This window comes from Brassica napus, chromosome C2 (assembly GCF_020379485.1).
Source record: "Brassica napus cultivar Da-Ae chromosome C2, Da-Ae, whole genome shotgun sequence".
Lineage (NCBI taxonomy): Eukaryota > Viridiplantae > Streptophyta > Magnoliopsida > Brassicales > Brassicaceae > Brassica > Brassica napus.
Window position 1 is genome coordinate 32,004,995 of NC_063445.1, and position 18,482 is coordinate 32,023,476.

Below are 18,482 nucleotides of genomic sequence, written 5' to 3' on the forward strand. Positions count from 1 at the left end.
AGAATGACTGGCCATAGAGAATACTGTCTTCCACTCTTGCCAAACGGGCTGAAACCATCAGTACATAATCCAAGGTAGACATTTCTTCTCTCATACGCAAAGTCGGGATACTTTGATTGGAAATGCTTCCACGCTTTTGCATCTGAAGGATGTCTGATCTCACCATATGTTGAGTGCTCCGCATGTCATCTCATTGGTTGCGCTGTGCGTTCAGACAGATACAACCTCTGCAACCTTTCCGTCAAAGGCAAATACCACATCCTTTTATATGGCACTGGAACTCTTCCACTCGTATCTTTATAATGAGGCTTCCCACAAAATTTGCATGTAACCCGCTGTTCATCCGCCCTCCAATAAATCATGCAGTTGTCGCTGCATACATCTATTACCTGATACGATAAACCAAGACCAGCTACGAGTTTCTGAACCTCGTAGTATGAACCAGGAGCTACATTATCCTCGGGTAGAATACCTTTTACAAAATCATCAATCGCATCCACACAGTCTTCAGCCAAATTATAATCTGTTTTAATGCCCATCAATCTTGTAGCAGATGATAAAGCTGAATGACCATCTCTGCAACCTTCGTACAATGGTTGCTTTCCAGCATCCAACATATCATAAAATCTCCTAGCTTCTGCATTGGGTAAATCTTCCCCTCTAAAATGATCATTTACCATCTGCTCAGTACCTACACCATAATCTACATCCGTTCTAATTCGTTCTTCTAATCTAACCGCTGGCTGAGGTTCGCTAGTACTACCATGTTCATAATCAGTTTCCCCATGATGATACCAAATTTTGTAACTTCGTGTAAACCCACTCAAATATAGATGAGTCCAAACATCCTACTCTTTAATAACCTTTCTATTTTTACAATTAGAGCAAGGACATCTTAACATACATGTTTTTGCTTCCGGTTGTCGGTGAACTAACCCCATGAATTCGGTTATACCTCGTTGGTATTCTTCCGTAAGCAATCTCGTGTTCGGATCCAAAAGAGGTCGATCGATCCAAGAACGAAAATAATTTGAAGAAGACATGTTTTTTATGAATCAAATTCGTGTGTAAAGAGAGTAAGAGGGAGGATGAAGATATGGAGTGAATGAAGAGGAAGAGGGGTGCTTGTATTTATAGTTGAAATCCTGCCGACAGACCGAGGAAATTCCGACGGAATTCCAACGCCAACGGCTTGTTCGTCGGAATTTCCTCGGAATTTTTAAAATCCCCCAACGGCTCTCAAACGGCTCTCTAACGGCTATAATATATCTTCGGAATTCATCGGTTTTTTCCGAGGAATACATTTTTCTTCGGTATTCCATAAGAATATTCCGACGGATTGATATTTCCTCAGAATTCCGTCGGTATATTCCGAGGAAATTCCGAGGAAACCAAATTTTGTGTTTCCTCGGAATATCCTCGGAAATTCCTCGGGATATTCCGAGGATTTCATTTTCCGTCGGAATGTCCGTCAGAATACCGCTGTTTTCTTGTAGTGTAAACACCAAAATTTATACCACTAAACTAAAGGATACTTTGTACATTGATTACCGAAACTAATATATATTTATGAATGATTTCTTATAGTGGATCCCTTATATAACTGTAATGTTTCAATACTCACGTGTAACTTTGATCATCGAAACCTATTTAGTAAAATCCGCATTCTGGCCCAATAAAACTTATAAGTGGGCTAAATCTCTTTTGTATGTATCTAGGATTTTTATAGTACTATGTCTCCACCGATAAACCGAAGCGTTACCCTTTTAGCTTATCAAAACAAATTCTGAAAATTTTCATCTTCACCTCTCTATATCCCCAACGATCAGTTATGGTACCGTTTCACCTCTGAAACGATCCATCTCAGTATATATAATTCCTCAAACAAACCTTGAGACCCATATCTCTTATTAAATTACTCCTAAATTGAACTGTCGCAGCTTTTAGCCAACATTCGAAGATGTCAACCTCCAGTGTTGTTGTTGCTTAATCGGTCGTTGTCCCCACCACCTTTCTCCGCCTAAAACATAGTACCCAAGAAAAGGTATTGACAATTTGACTTTCTATGGAATACTATATACCATATTTGTTTAATCAATATTCAAGCTATCAGTTTTAATACTTTAAGCGTATGTTTCTCTGGGCAGAATTCCGAGATCCACGGTTCTATCCCAATTCGTGTGAATCACTACCATCCATCGCTACGATTGGGGGTCGATCGTGAAAGTTGATTGATCGCTTTGAAGTTGTCCGATTAACTAATATGATGTAACTCTGTTCTGATGGGCTATAACGGAAAGTTATTTGGTTGCTAGGACTAACAGAGGCTGCAAGGCTGGGTACGTCTCATGCGGAGCTGAAGGACGGTACAACTAGAGCGCCTATTGTCTGGTTTTTGTCGTGCCAACGTGCTATGGAACTAGAGCCTTCCTAGGAGAATCCAGATTACTTCGAAACATCGGCTGTCATTTTCAACAGGTACCACCAAGATGTAAATTTTTTTATGTTTGTGGTGTGGTTCGACTCAAGATTGAAACTTTTGCTGATGAAATAATGATTTTGTGGATGCATGTCAATTAGATTTACGAGGCTACAAAATGTTCACTGTACATTGGCAGGGAAAAAATGGCTATGTATGGTTCAGTTGTAACACTAGTGTGGTGCGATGGGGATGGACATGGTAACCAAAGGTGTGCATAATGTTATTGAGTTCCTCAGCGATGATTCCCCTGACATGGATGTGATCGGAATCTCTGGTGAGTTCCTTTTGTATGTTATTGGTTTGATTTTAAAACAATGCCTTTTAGCTTAGTGTCATCTTGAAACTTAAAAACTTGAAATTTATTGGTCAGATAACTTCTTCTCCGACATTAACAAACTTGTTGCGGTGAACTGCATCGAGGGACATGGCAGTAATTAGAAGAGAGATAGGGAACAAGGTGTTGAAAACGAGTGTGTCTGGCTTGGTGGAGCTCAATATACTCAAGAACCTCACCGTATATGTTGTTGCAGGCTCTCTAGGTCGATTCAAATCTCATACCAGCAACATAGTGTTTGATGTATTCATAGGTACTTGCCCCAAAACATGGAGAGCTCTCAAATTGATGGAAGCCATTAATAGCAATCACCGTACCATCACTATCTCCACCATCACTGAAGATACCATCATAGAGAACCATGGCAAGGTTGTCTAATTTTACTTGTCATCACGTTCATGTATTTCAGGAGCACAGTGAGAACATTCTTCCAAGCAGTGAAGGTGACGTAGGATTGGCAGCATCATCGGGCCCGTCTGTTTTGGGAGACAAGGTCGATGAGGAATGTGCTGCAGTAGATCCTCCAGAGATTTCAGACGCTCAGAACAACCGCAAGCGCTACCGTGAGTGATTGGAAATATCTATTATATTCCTATCAGCCCGTCAACGTCTTTTCTATGCATTTTTAAAAAACTGCTATTATCTTTGTTTTCCATCATAAACTTTGGATATTTTTTTCCTTGCATGTTTTCTCTGTTCGGAGATTTTATTTCTATTTTGGATTATTAATGAAACGTCAACGGGTTCTAACTCATACAAGATTTGTTAGTTGTGTATTTTTTTGGTTTACCTATTTCTGACATTTTTTTTGTCCACCATAAACTATTTTTAACAAAGTCGAGTAAAACTCTAAAAATAAATAATTTTGCAACCATATAATTTTATAAATTTTTCTAGAGTTATTAATTTTTTATAAAAAATAGTTTATTGCAATTCTATATTTTTGAAATTAATTTAGGTAAAATAAGAAAATAATGTAATTTATTGCTCGATAAATTGTTTAATTTTTTGAATTCAAATTTTATATTTTGTTCCTTACACTATTTGTTTTATATACTAACAACTACCTAAGTAAATACTAAATAACTTCATAAACTTTATCTTTTGAACATAAAAGCGCTAATAACGCTAATGGTCGATCAAATCATTACGAAGATAATGCATATGAATTTGCCGGTCATTCTTATATCAACTTAATCAAACTGTGTGACTTCCAAATGTTATGTTCATCACCATTTTATACAACACGGAAAAACAAAATGGAAAAAAAATAAATGACAAAATCCCGTACACAAAACTACACAACGATCAATAACTTATCCGGCCCCGCTCTTGCGCGGGGGCTATACCCCTAGTTAAAATAATATAACATGTCTGTTGAAATGAGCTGATCAATATATGAGAGAAGATGGCTTAAGGAGTTGAAGAAGAGATGAGATGGTGTGAAGGAATAGAGAAGGATTGTTAGGGACCGATCAGGCCGTACAAGGCCGTACGGGCCGTACCATCCGTACCGTCCGGGTCGATCCATAACTCGACCAAGAAAGGATTTACCCGAGTAAAAAAAGTAAATGGCCATAGGGGTTTTACCTTAGGAGATGTGACTGTTTAGATGGCTAAATGGACTGAGCCTTATCCTCACAGGCTGGGACAGGCTGTAAAGGCAAAAAGAACCTTATCCAAGATGCCAAAAACGTGTGACAGCTCTCATTGGATCAGTTTTGAATTTAAGCAACCTTATCCTTGACTTCACATGCTTATGCTTTCTGAAAACCCTTATGTCTCTTACTATATATTGTAAACTCTGTCTTGATTAATGATTAACACGTTTTGATCACATTCTCTCTCTAGTTCATCATGGTTCTCTTTTATATCTCATAAATCTCTTCATCCTATCCTTAATCTCTCTTTAATCTCTCTTTAATCTCTTAATACCTGTTCTAATCTCTATTCTCATATGGTATCAGAGCCAGATTGGCTTTGGTATTGAGACTTAGAGTGTTCTTCAGCTTCATTTCAAAACCCATCTCTTGTTACTCATCCGGATCTACTAAATCAAGATGGAGGGACATTACAAAGTGATTACAGTTCCTGTTGTGTTAAAGGGTAGTGGAAACTACCTGTTGTGGTCTAGGTTGGTGAAGACAGCCATTCGGAGGCTAGGGTTGTGGAGCCACATCACAGATGAGGCGCCGAAGCCAGTGGCCAAAGACGGAGAAGGAAGTGAGGATGGTGGAGAGCTCACCGCAGCAGTCGAGAAGAAATGGATTCAAGATGATCTCATGGTGCTTTCTGTTCTACAAGGGTCACTTGAAGTTCATCTCCTAGACGCCTATAGATACTGTGAGACTCCTAAACACCTATGGGAAACACTTCTAAAGATCTTTGGGAACACTACCAATCTGAGCCTGGTGTTTGAGCTCAAGAGAGCCATCAACAACCTTGCGCAAGAATAGGAGGAGTTCTCCAAACACTTGGGAAAGTATAGATCTCTATGGTCTGAGCTAGAAACCCTGAGGCCAAGCACCATTGATCAAGAGACGCTCATGGAGAGGCGCGAGCAAGATCAAGTGTTTGGACTGATGCTGACACTGAACCCGGCCTTCAATGATGCTATCAAGCACATTCTGAGGTCCCCAAACCTTCCATCTATGGAGGAAGTGTGTGCACAACTTCAGAAAGAAAAAGGATCACTCGGCTTGTTTGGTGGGAAAGGATACATGGCGCTATCAAACAAGGCTGAGGGGATCCAAGCAAACAAAGCTGCTTACCGTGGAGAGGAAAGGAAGTTTAGTGGCAACTGTGATCATTGCAAGAAGCCAGGGCACAAGAGGAGTCAATGCTGGATCCTACATCCCCATCTCAAGCCAGCCAAATTCAACAAGGAGAGGGAGGGAAGAGCTCACCTTTCCGCGGAGACAAGTGAAGCTGGTGCATCAGGAGCTGGCTCATCTGCTCATGCGGGTGAAAGTGAAGGAAGAGCCTTAGCCTCTCACCAAGGAGCCAGGAAGAACATGGAGCATGAGGTGATTAGGAAGTCTGACATTGATGCCCTGATCAAAGCCCTTAAAGAGTCTGGTAAAACACTCGGAAACACCCTTGGTTATTCATATGCAGCTCATGTGATGCCTAGGACTTGTGATAGCTTGCTAAAGAAACTTGAAAACATGAGAATAGGATCTGATAAACATGAGACATATGCTGCTGATAAAATGCCTAGAAATGATTATGGATTGCTTGATGTCATTGGTAGATTGAAACTGATAAAGGAATCACCTAGAAATTACCTTGCTCGCGGTTTAAAACCATTGATAATTGATTCAGGTGCTTCCCATCATATGATTAGTGATGACAATCTTATAAAGAACATAGAACCTGCTCATAGACATGTAATGATTGCAAATGGTGATAGAATTCCTATTAAAAGTGTAGGAGACTTGAAACTGTTTAACAAGGATTCTGAAGCTTTGTACATGCTTGAGTTCACTTCTAATTTGCTATCTGTTAAGAGATGTATAAATGATCTTCAATGCAATGTTATCTTCAGTCCTAATGATGTGAAATTTTAGGATATTGAAAGCAGTAAGTTGATTGGGCAAGGAGTAACCAAAGGAGATCTTTATTTACTTGAAGACATTGCCCCCATTTCTAGTTCTAGTTACTTGTTGAGTTCTGTTTTAAGTAAAGGTGCATTATGGCATTCTAGGCTAGGACATCCACATGTTAGAGCCTTGAGCTTAATGTTACCAGGTGTCATGTTTAAAAATAATGATTGTGAAGCTTGTATTTTGGGAAAACATTGTAAGACTGTGTTTAAAAGATCTACTACTATCTATGATAAATGCTTTGATCTTATTCATTCTGATGTGTGGATTGCTCCCTGCTTATCTAGAGATAATTACAAGTACTTTGTCACATTCATAGATGAAAAATCAAAATACACGTGGATAACACTAGTAAAAACAAAGGATAGGGTTCTTGATGCATTTAGAAACTTTCAATCATATGTTTCTAACCAGTATAATGCCAAGATTAAGATTTTCAGGTCTAATAAATGGCCATAGGGGTTTTACCTTAGGAGATGTGACTGTTTAGATGGCTAAATGGACTGAGCCTTATCCTCACAGGCTGGGACAGGCTGTAAAGGCAAAAAGAACCTTATCCAAGATGCCAAAAACGTGTGACAGCTCTCATTGGATCAGTTTTGAATTTAAGCAACCTTATCCTTGACTTCACATGCTTATGCTTTCTGAAAACCCTTATGTCTCTTACTATATATTGTAAACTCTGTCTTGATTAATGATTAACACGTTTTGATCACATTCTCTCTCTAGTTCATCATGGTTCTCTTTTATATCTCATAAATCTCTTCATCCTATCCTTAATCTCTCTTTAATCTCTCTTTAATCTCTTAATACCTGTTCTAATCTCTATTCTCATATGGTATCAGAGCCAGATTGGCTTTGGTATTGAGACTTAGAGTGTTCTTCAGCTTCATTTCAAAACCCATCTCTTGTTACTCATCCGGATCTACTAAATCAAGATGGAGGGACATTACAAAGTGATTACAGTTCCTGTTGTGTTAAAGGGTAGTGGAAACTACCTGTTGTGGTCTAGGTTGGTGAAGACAGCCATTCGGAGGCTAGGGTTGTGGAGCCACATCACAGATGAGGCGCCGAAGCCAGTGGCCAAAGACGGAGAAGGAAGTGAGGATGGTGGAGAGCTCACCGCAGCAGTCGAGAAGAAATGGATTCAAGATGATCTCATGGTGCTTTCTGTTCTACAAGGGTCACTTGAAGTTCATCTCCTAGACGCCTATAGATACTGTGAGACTCCTAAACACCTATGGGAAACACTTCTAAAGATCTTTGGGAACACTACCAATCTGAGCCTGGTGTTTGAGCTCAAGAGAGCCATCAACAACCTTGCGCAAGAAGAGGAGGAGTTCTCCAAACACTTGGGAAAGTATAGATCTCTATGGTCTGAGCTAGAAACCCTGAGGCCAAGCACCATTGATCAAGAGACGCTCATGGAGAGGCGCGAGCAAGATCAAGTGTTTGGACTGATGCTGACACTGAACCCGGCCTTCAATGATGCTATCAAGCACATTCTGAGGTCCCCAAACCTTCCATCTATGGAGGAAGTGTGTGCACAACTTCAGAAAGAAAAAGGATCACTCGGCTTGTTTGGTGGGAAAGGATACATGGCGCTATCAAACAAGGCTGGGGGGATCCAAGCAAACAAAGCTGCTTACCGTGGAGAGGAAAGGAAGTTTAGTGGCAACTGTGATCATTGCAAGAAGCCAGGGCACAAGAGGAGTCAATGCTGGATCCTACATCCCCATCTCAAGCCAGCCAAATTCAACAAGGAGAGGGAGGGAAGAGCTCACCTTTCCGCGGAGACAAGTGAAGCTGGTGCATCAGGAGCTGGCTCATCTGCTCATGCGGGTGAAAGTGAAGGAAGAGCCTTAGCCTCTCACCAAGGAGCCAGGAAGAACATGGAGCATGAGGTGATTAGGAAGTCTGACATTGATGCCCTGATCAAAGCCCTTAAAGAGTCTGGTAAAACACTCGGAAACACCCTTGGTTATTCATATGCAGCTCATGTGATGCCTAGGACTTGTGATAGCTTGCTAAAGAACCTTGAAAACATGAGAATAGGATCTGATAAACATGAGACATATGCTGCTGATAAAATGCCTAGAAATGATTATGGATTGCTTGATGTCATTGGTAGATTGAAACTGATAAAGGAATCACCTAGAAATTACCTTGCTCGCGGTTTAAAACCATTGATAATTGATTCAGGTGCTTCCCATCATATGATTAGTGATGACAATCTTATAAAGAACATAGAACCTGCTCATAGACATGTAATGATTGCAAATGGTGATAGAATTCCTATTAAAAGTGTAGGAGACTTGAAACTGTTTAACAAGGATTCTGAAGCTTTGTACATGCTTGAGTTCACTTCTAATTTGCTATCTGTTAAGAGATGTATAAATGATCTTCAATGCAATGTTATCTTCAGTCCTAATGATGTGAAATTTTAGGATATTGAAAGCAGTAAGTTGATTGGGCAAGGAGTAACCAAAGGAGATCTTTATTTACTTGAAGACATTGCCCCCATTTCTAGTTCTAGTTACTTGTTGAGTTCTGTTTTAAGTAAAGGTGCATTATGGCATTCTAGGCTAGGACATCCACATGTTAGAGCCTTGAGCTTAATGTTACCAGGTGTCATGTTTAAAAATAATGATTGTGAAGCTTGTATTTTGGGAAAACATTGTAAGACTGTGTTTAAAAGATCTACTACTATCTATGATAAATGCTTTGATCTTATTCATTCTGATGTGTGGATTGCTCCCTGCTTATCTAGAGATAATTACAAGTACTTTGTCACATTCATAGATGAAAAATCAAAATACACGTGGATAACACTAGTAAAAACAAAGGATAGGGTTCTTGATGCATTTAGAAACTTTCAATCATATGTTTCTAACCAGTATAATGCCAAGATTAAGATTTTCAGGTCTAATAATGGTGGAGAGTATACTGTCAATGCATTCAAGAATCATCTAGCTCAACATAGGATTCTCCATCAGACTAGTTGCCGTTACACTCCTCAGCAGAATGGAGTGGCCGAGAGAAAGAATAGACATCTTATGGAGGTTGCCAGATCAATGATGTTTCAGATGAGTGTGCAAAAGAGATTCTGGAGTGATGCTGTGATCACAACTTATTATCTGATCAATAGGATACCAACCAGGATCTTAGAAGATCAGGCACCTTATGAAGTTCTCAACAAATGCAAGCTGGTACTAGATCATCTGAGGGTGTTTGGATGTATAAGCTATGTCTTAGCTCCGGGAGAGACAAGAAACAAGCTTGAAGCAAAGAGTATAAAGGCTATGATGATTGGATACTCAACTACACAGAAAGGATACAAGTGTTTTGTTCCAGAAACAAGGAGAGTACTTGTATCTAGAGATGTGAAGTTCTTTGAAGAGAAGAGCTACTATGAGGATAGGGAATGGAAAGACTTGAAGGATCTTTCACAACCTTCAGATAGAGCTACAAGCTTGAGACATATACTAGAAGGACTTGGGATTGGAGTGTCCCAGGATTCGAATGAGGATCATTCATCTGCAGTACAAGAAGCTGAAGAACCATCCCACATTGATCATGAGGGAGGGAATGGAACCGATGTTGATGAGCATGGTGGCGGCAATCAAGATTTTGTGCATCATCCTGATCAAAGTGGGATACAAGATGAAGAGGAAACTGGTAATGGAGAGCACCAGGAACAAGGAGAAGTAGAAACAAATGAAGAAGAAGCACCAGAACAAGTGGAGCAAGTCCCAACTCTAAGGAGAAGCACACGGCTCAAGAGAGATGCTTCCAACTGGGTAAACACGAGAGTGTACTACAATGCCCAGGCTGTGGAGCATCCCTCTCAGGCTGTGTTTTCTTTTGCCAATTATCCAAATGAGCATTGTGCATTCGTGATGAGCTTAGATGAAAGCTTTGTGCCGAGATCATATGAAGAAGCAATGCTACATGAAGATTGGAAAGAATCAGTTGGTGATGAAGCTAGTGTTATGATCAAGAATGATACATGGTATGAAAGTGAATTGCCAAAGGGGAAGAAGGCAGTAACTAGCAAGTGGATATTCACCATCAAGTATCTACCTGATGGAACCGTTGAGAGAAAGAAAACAAGACTGGTAGCTAGAGGATATACTCAGACATATGGAGAAGACTACATAGATACCTTTGCTCCTGTTGCTAAGCTCCATACAATCAGAATTGTATTATCAGTGGCTGTAAACCTTGAGTGGGATTTATGGCAAATGGATGTGAAGAATGCATTTCTTCAAGGAGAGTTAGAAGATGAAGTGTATATGCATCCACCACCAGACCTTGAGAGTCTTGTGAAGCCAGGAAATGTGTTGAGACTCAAGAAAGCTATCTATGGCCTGAAACAATCTCCTAGAGCCTGGTATAACAAGCTAAGCACTACCTTGAATGGGCGTGGGTTTAGGAAGTCTGAATTGGATCATACTCTCTTTACACTTACCACACCTTCAGGTATCATCTGTCTACTTGTTTATGTTGATGATATCATCATAACAGGGAGTGATAAGGCTGGTGTAAAAGCCACAAAGGAGTTCCTAATATCTGTATTTGAAATTAAAGACTTAGGAGAAATGAAATACTTCCTTGGAATTGAGTTGTGTAGATCTAAGGAAGGATTGTTCATTTCCCAAAGGAAGTATACACTTGATCTTTTGAAAGATGCAGGTATACAAGGAGATAAGACAGCAAGGATGCCTCTTGAAGGTGGATACAAGATTCCACGTGAGGGGGAGGTTGAAGATAGCAAGACCTTTCATAATCCAAAGCTGTATAGGAAGCTAGTAGGGCAGCTGATATATCTTACCATCACACGGCTAGACGTATGCTTTGCTGTAAACCAAGTGAGCAAGCACATGCAAGTCCCAAAGGAGCATCATTGGCGTATGGTGGAAAGGATCCTCTTGTATCTGAATGGTACTTCAAGCCTTGGTGTCTGGATGAGATGCAACAAGAGTACTGAAGTAGTGGGCTATTGTGATGCGGATTGGGCAGGAGATAGAGCTGACAGGAGATCAACCACAGGCTATTGCACATTCATTGGAGGCAACTTGGTAACTTGGAAGAGCAAGAAGCAGAAGGTGGTGTCTTGTTCAAGTGCTGAGGCTGAGTATAGAGCAATGCTGAAGCTTACAAATGAGTTGGTATGGATCAAGGGAATCTTGAAGCATTTGGAGATTGAGCAAGCGGATCCAATGACTATGCATTGTGATAATCAAGCGGCTATACACATTGCAACAAACTCAGTCTTCCATGAAAGAACAAAGCACATTGAAGTAGATTGTCACAAGGTGAGGCAGATGATTGTCTTGGGAGTGATCTTGCCATGCTACACAAGGAGTGAGGATCAACTTGCAGATGTATTCACCAAGGCTGCGAGACAAAAGACTATGGAGTCCATTCATATCAGATTGGGACTCATAGATCTTTCACCAAGAAGCTGATCCCCTTTTTCATGAGGTCTTTACTCTTTTTCCCTCATCAAGGTTTTATCCCAATGGGTTTTCCTTGGTGAGGTTTTTAATAGGAAGATCTCATGGCTATTCCAAGCTTAATTAATATCCTAAGTTAAGCTTGAGGGGGAGTGTTGAAATGAGCTGATCAATATATGAGAGAAGATTGCTTAAGGAGTTGAAGAAGAGATGAGATGGTGTGAAGGAATAGAGAAGGAGTGTTAGGGATCGACCAGGCCGTACAAGGCCGTACGGGCCGTACCATCCGTACCGTCCGGGTCGATCCATAACTCGACCAAGAAAGGATTTACCGGAGGAAAAGAAGTAAACGGCCAAAGGGGTTTTACCTTAGGAGATGTGACCGTTTATATGGCTAAAGGGACTGAGCCTTATCCTTACAGGCTGGGACAGACTGTAAAGGCAAAAGGAGCATTATCCAAGATGCCAAAAACGTGTGACAGCTTTCATTGGATCAATTTTGAATTAAACCAATCTTATCCTTGACTTCACATGCTTATGCTTTCTGAAAACCCTTATGTCTCTTACTATATATTGTAAACTCTGTCTTGATTAATGATTAACACGTTTTGATCACATTCTCTCTAGTTCATCATGGTTCTCTTTTTAATTCTTTTAAAAATAAAGTAACAAATCATACACAAAAGAAAATAATTATTTTTTTCTCTTGAACATAAGTGTGTTGTACAAAAAAAAATTCCTATGTTTAATTTTAATTGTCGCTTTAGATTTGTGCACACAGATTAAGAAAAAAATTAATGTTTTTTTATTTTTAATAAAAACATCATAACTTATAGACATATTTCAATCAATAAATAATAGATTGGAAAATATATAAAAAATCATATAGAATATAAAGTTAATAAATTTTTCATTGAATTTATAAAACGACACTTATTTAAAAAAATATTTTTACAGTACAACGACAATTAAAATGATGCGGAAGGAGTGATTGCTTTTTTTTCTTGAACAGAAATGCACAAATACGCAAGACATTATAATATTAATCAAACATCACTCATTCCACTTCTAAATTTTGTAGTAGTATTTGTAAGTTGATGTAACGAGTACTTTGATCTTTCTAAATTTAACTCCAGCTATTGTAACGACGCGAGCTTATGAAACATCTCCAAACTATGTGCACGGGTGTGAATGTGCAGCAGGAGAGAGACCAGAAACATGCCGGAGAGTTAGTCATACAGTTTTATCTATATTTATTGTCCATTCACATTTAATTTGCAGAACAAAAAAATATTTAATAAACTGTGTATATATAATTTTATACAAACAAGGAGAAAAAAAGTTAGACCGAATTTTGAGGTCCAATGGGTGATTTTTTTACTTTTTTGCCTATAAATATTATACACATTTTATTCTTTAGTCTAAATCAGATGACAATAATACTAAATAATATTTATATAAAATTTAGATAAATAGAAAAACATAAATGTTATAGTTGATTTTATTTTTCTTATTGATGATCATTAACATAAATAAAGTAATTACAGTTGTGTAAAAAATTTAGAATAAATTTAAAATATTTTTTATTGAAATCATTTAAATGAATTTATGTACTTTATTAATTTCATATAATTATAGATTTAAATTTTTTCTTTTATAATCATTTAAATGAATCTATGCACCTTATATATATGTATCAAATTCTATTAAATATTTTCATAAACAGTTATATATATATATATGTATTTACTTGACATATTCATAAATTTAATATAATTTCTGTAAAAGGTATTTATACACATTATTTTTATGCTATAAAAATATATAACTACACTAACTAGTCTTTTATAAGATTTAGAAAAATAGAAAAATATAAATGTTATAGTTGATTTTATTACAAATACATTACATGCAAACAAAAATATTTTATATTTATTAATTTCATTGTAAGTTGTAATTGTATTTAATTTTTATATAAACTTAAATTTTCATTGTATTTATTGAAACAATAATATTAATCTTTTATATACAAGAATCTGTAAAAAAATTAGATATATAAATCTCATATTTTTTAGTAATTGGTCAAATATGATAATTCGAAAAATTATTTTAACCATTTCTATATTGGTTCTTCATTTAAATTGCTTAATCCATCAAAGCTAGTCACCCATTCAAAACCTAACTCAGTGTCCTTATTAATCAAGTGTCACTCAATATGACTTTTTGTCTATTTTGTGGTGAATCCAGTGCCGGACGGAAGCGGAGGAAGCTGGTGCTTCCGGCCACCATTAGATTATGTAAATTAGCGGCCACAAATTTAACCAAAGTTCTCAACAGCACTATGGTTGCGATGCTGCTGTGAGGGACAAGATGGAACGAGTTCGATATTCCACTCTAGAGTTTTAAAAAAAATATTAGAATCAATTAATTTATAGGCAACTTTATTAATATTTGTTTCTAGCCTCATAAATATTGGGGCTAGCTCTGGGTGAACCAGATGAAACCAGAAACTGATTGTATGTTCTTTTCAGGGGCGTCCCTCAACACAGCGAGGTGAAGCACATGCCTTGGGCCCCCAAATTTTCGGGGCCCCCATTAAAATTTTTTTTTATTATATATATTTTAAATTTTATGGTAAAAAAAAGATTGCCGAATAAAGTTAGAAACTTGTCCTAACAAAAATATCATCATTTCAATGGGATCCAATAGAAAAAAAAAATTAGTTTTAACCACCATAGTTTGAATTTCTTCTCATTTTCAAAGTTTTTATGTTTTTGTATGGATCCCCATTTTTTTTTTTGCTTGTGGCCCCAGTTAGTACAGAACCGCCCCTGGTTCTTTTCGCGCCCTTACATGTATGGCATTTGGTTGCAGGTCATAGGCTCGTTACTTCAACCAGCTCCTATCCCTGAATGGAATGAGATTCCGGCTCGGATTTTTGAAAATTTGCATGACCGGTTAACTTCTATTATATTGAGGTTAGCATTTCAGGTATTTATTATATTTGGCGTGAAAATATGGAAAAAAAGGCATACGCAGCAATTCGTCTAGTGGATCAACTAGCGAAGTTGATTGAGAAAACAGTAAGGCTTAGAATTTTATTTTCACGGTATCATGAGAAACTCATGCTAGTAGATTTTCTTCAGCGATGGTTTAGCGCTCACGTTGAGCAATGATAGAATTTTGTTTTGCATTGACCAGTATATGTGTAAATAACCATTTTTTTCCAGATGATAAATAATGTAACATTTCATAAAAAATGTGAGTATATTGTAAATGTAACTTGTTTTTTTTTTTTTTTGTCAACTTGTAAATGTAACTTGTATACCAGAAAAAAAATCATTGATTAATAGATGTAGTTATATTGTAAATCAGGTTAAAAAGAAAAAAAAAAGCTTTTTGTTTTTAACCCGATTTAAAAAAGTTCTTGAATTAACATTGATTATTGATTTATGAAGCTACAAAATCTCATGTTCTATAAGAAAGAAGACGCAACAATCTGAACTCTTTATAAAATTGTAGACGTAGAGACAAAACAAAAACAAAAACAAAAAAATAACTGTTGTCTCCGCAGAATACTTTTTCTTCATTTAGTACAACAACAAGCAAAGACAATAAATATAGCAAGAATCCAAATTCAAACTTGGTTCGTTTGTTGTACCTTGACAGCTTTAAACGCTGGATGAAGCAACCCAAGCTCGTCTTTCATCTCAAGTGGATTGCTAGTCTCGTTCCTCACTCTCTTGACTTTGCGACTAGCCAAAGATTTGTGGGTGAAACCATAGATTTGCAGAATCTGATTATCCCCAAAGTTAAAGGCTCTGTCCATTTGCTTAAGACACCGTTCCACCGGGTAATCCCCAAACTTCCCGCAGGGTTTGCAACCCACAAAGTGAGTCACCAATGGCCACCTGTGGTCACCTAGACCCGGGTGGTAGTTCTCTATCATTTCTTCGTATTTGTCGACAAGTATTCCCCAGTAGCCGTGAAGATAGTATCCATTTTCTAGGTATACCTATAACAACAATGCAGCAGCAGCTCAAATGAGACTAGACCAACACCAGAACAAGATGCAACTCACATTTTCTGATTTGTGATGGGGAATGCAATCTTTATGTGGTGAATAGATGTTGTAAACCGAAAAGATGCAGCTCACATTGTGATTTGCGAATACAAATCCAATCTTGATGTGATCAAGAAACATTATAAAACTAGAAGATGCAACTCACATTGCCATCTATGAGCAAAAAAACTATCTTTATGTTATCAACAGAAGCGCTATAAACCGAGAAGATGCAACTCTCATTGCCATTTATGAGCAAAAAAAAAAAAAACGATTTTTATGTAAGCAAGAGATGATGTAGACGTAGAACTACTGGAACCTCAAGTTGCTCAAATTGGATCAGCCACAAATGAGTTATATTACCTTATTTCCCCAAGTGTCACGCTGAGTAGCCAAGAGATAAACCATAGCAGACTGATCATCAGCTTCGAAAACAGGCCTACCCTTGAGCTCACGGGTCAAAACCTTACCCGCTTCCTCACGGATCTTCCCTTTGGGACCCATAGGAGCCCAAGTGTCAAGCAAATCAAGCGCCCACTGATTGTTCCTAAGCAAGAAACTCCCAGTGTTCAACCCAATCCAATTCTTCTCATCATAAACCATCTCATTCCATCCGTGCATCACCAAGTTGTAATCTTTATACCTCTCCCACGGAAGCTCAAACGCCATGTCCGTAAACATAGCATCACTATCCATCCACCAGAGAAACTCAATCTCAGGGTGAGACAGCAGAAGCTTCCTTATCAACGGCAGCTTCGCCCAAAAACCAGCCATCTCAGCATCGAGGAGGGCCATGTTGTAGAAAATCTCGATCCCGTGAAGCCTACAGTAATCGATCTTGTTCTTGATCGACTTCAATAGGTAATGGTCTCCGACGGGATTCTCACACGGTTTCGGCGCCGAACCAGTCACCAAGAGGACACGTGGCTTGTTTGGTCCGATGAAGTTGGGGAAGGTAGGGTTCTTAGCTAACCAGTCGGATCTCTGTTCATCCCAATCGGATATCTTGGGTCCGAGAGTGTACGGCTTATTCGGGTCGGGTTTCTCTTCTTCTCCTTCGTCAACGAATATCTTGTTGATGTCAAACGTCTCGTAGTTATTGCTCCCGCCGCCGGATGAAGAAGAAGAAGAAGACGAATCGCCACCGGTCTGTATCTCTTCGAGTACACGGTGAGGCTCGACCCGTTTGCGCGATGTGTAGATATGCTGACGGATCTCGTCAAGATCTTGCTCCGGAGTTCCGAACTTGCCGGCGCCGATTGTGCAACGTAGGACGACTACGGTGAGAACGAGACACATAACCGTTACCTTTAAGTGACGTAAAGCTCTCTGTATTCTCCGGCACCGGTTGGCTCCTAAACACCTCTCCATCATCGTCTCTTCCAGTCCAATCTTCTTACAGATTCTCTCTGTTTGATAACGATCTAATCGGTGGTCTGTTTATGAGAAGATCTGAGTTTCCATTAATGGAGATTCGAAAACTTGATATAAAAAGAATATTCAGACACGAAGTTACTATTACAACATTTGACATTACAGTTAAGGCTGTCTTATTTTCACTCGGTTTTGTCGGTGATGGTGGTGTGTTAGTAGTGTTGTTTACACGTGGCCGGATTTTAGGGTATGTGACTTGTGATCTATTGTCCTGACCGTTGATGCAGTATGGATCTACAGATCCAACATCGTTGAAAAGTCAGCTCAGTAATACTGTGGTTTTTATTTATATAAATAGAAAAAGGTTGAAAAGAAAAGGGAACATTAATAGGAAATGATTTTCAACTTGTTTGATACGGTTAATTACTAATTAGAGGTTGGTAGGTTATCAAATAATAACTTTTTGAAATAATTATGGTCCGATATGTGTGTAAATTTTTAAAAGAAAGTGACTGTTTCGATACATATTAGACCATTAACTTACCTATTTTTAAAAATAATTTGCCAAAATTTCTCTCCTTTAAAAAAAATCTCATTTATTTATCAAATTCTAAATTCTCTTCTATTTATATACATAAATGAAAACGACAGAAGAAAACACGAGAAAGTTGGTATAAATAGCTATTTGAATATATTGTTACGAGTGTTCAAAAACAGAGAATAAATTGTTACGATTGTTTTTTTGGCAATAAATATAAACGCATTTCACTATTTTGTTTTCAAATTAAGAACAAAAAAATAGTTAAACCAAAAGAGATTTATTTTATTTACAACAACAATATTTAATTATTAAAAACGCAAATAAAATTCACAGTTAGTCTCTTCTTCTTTTTTTAGATGTATATGTTCATACATTTTCTCTCCATAAATAAATAAAATAAAGTAAAATTTGTATAAATTTCCACTTCAGTTTATCAAACTGACTAACAAACTAGTACTAATATACTATATGTAAACTATTTCTCTATGTTTTAATACCGAGCAAGATTTATAACCATTGCAAACAAAGTTTCTGAATTAATTTTTCTGAAATGGTATACATTATTATGTATTTATGTTACAAAGTCATTATATCGAAGAAGAGCATTTGTTTAAAATAATATAA

General features: G+C 37.9%; 2 protein-coding genes across 2 annotated transcripts; one reads left to right on the top strand and one right to left on the bottom strand.

Moving 5' to 3' along the window:
- Positions 1-7,359: 7,359 nt before the first annotated feature.
- LOC106378298 lies at positions 7,360-11,411 on the top strand. Its single transcript, XM_048748993.1, has 6 exons — positions 7,360-8,052; positions 8,167-8,623; positions 8,732-8,802; positions 9,508-10,170; positions 10,252-10,467; positions 11,226-11,411. Exons 1-6 carry the CDS (start codon positions 7,360-7,362, stop codon positions 11,409-11,411), a joined length of 2,286 nt encoding a protein of 761 aa, XP_048604950.1.
- A 3,955-nt stretch (positions 11,412-15,366) lies between these two features.
- On the bottom strand, positions 15,367-17,479 carry LOC106381598 (xyloglucan 6-xylosyltransferase 2). The gene is made up of 2 exons (XM_013821514.3): positions 16,307-17,479; positions 15,367-15,895 (listed from the first exon to the last, which is right to left on the bottom strand). Exons 1-2 carry the CDS (start codon positions 17,315-17,317, stop codon positions 15,518-15,520), a joined length of 1,389 nt encoding a protein of 462 aa, XP_013676968.1. The 5' UTR covers positions 17,318-17,479; the 3' UTR covers positions 15,367-15,517.
- Between the last annotated feature and the right edge of the window lie 1,003 nt (positions 17,480-18,482).

Excerpts from the sequence above, each read along its gene's own strand:
- LOC106378298 (XM_048748993.1), top strand. The coding sequence starts at position 7,360 with ATGGAGGGACATTACAAAGTGATTACAGTTCCTGTTGTGTTAAAGGGT. Across the intron at positions 8,053-8,166 it reads ACAAGGCTGGGGGGATCCAA|CCAGCCAAATTCAACAAGGA; the intron begins GCAAACAAAGCT and ends CCCCATCTCAAG. Across the intron at positions 8,803-9,507 it reads TCACTTCTAATTTGCTATCT|ATGAGTGTGCAAAAGAGATT; the intron begins GTTAAGAGATGT and ends ATGATGTTTCAG.
- LOC106381598 (XM_013821514.3), bottom strand. The coding sequence starts at position 17,317 with ATGATGGAGAGGTGTTTAGGAGCCAACCGGTGCCGGAGAATACAGAGA. Across the intron at positions 15,896-16,306 it reads GTGACACTTGGGGAAATAAG|GTATACCTAGAAAATGGATA; the intron begins GTAATATAACTC and ends TTGTTGTTATAG.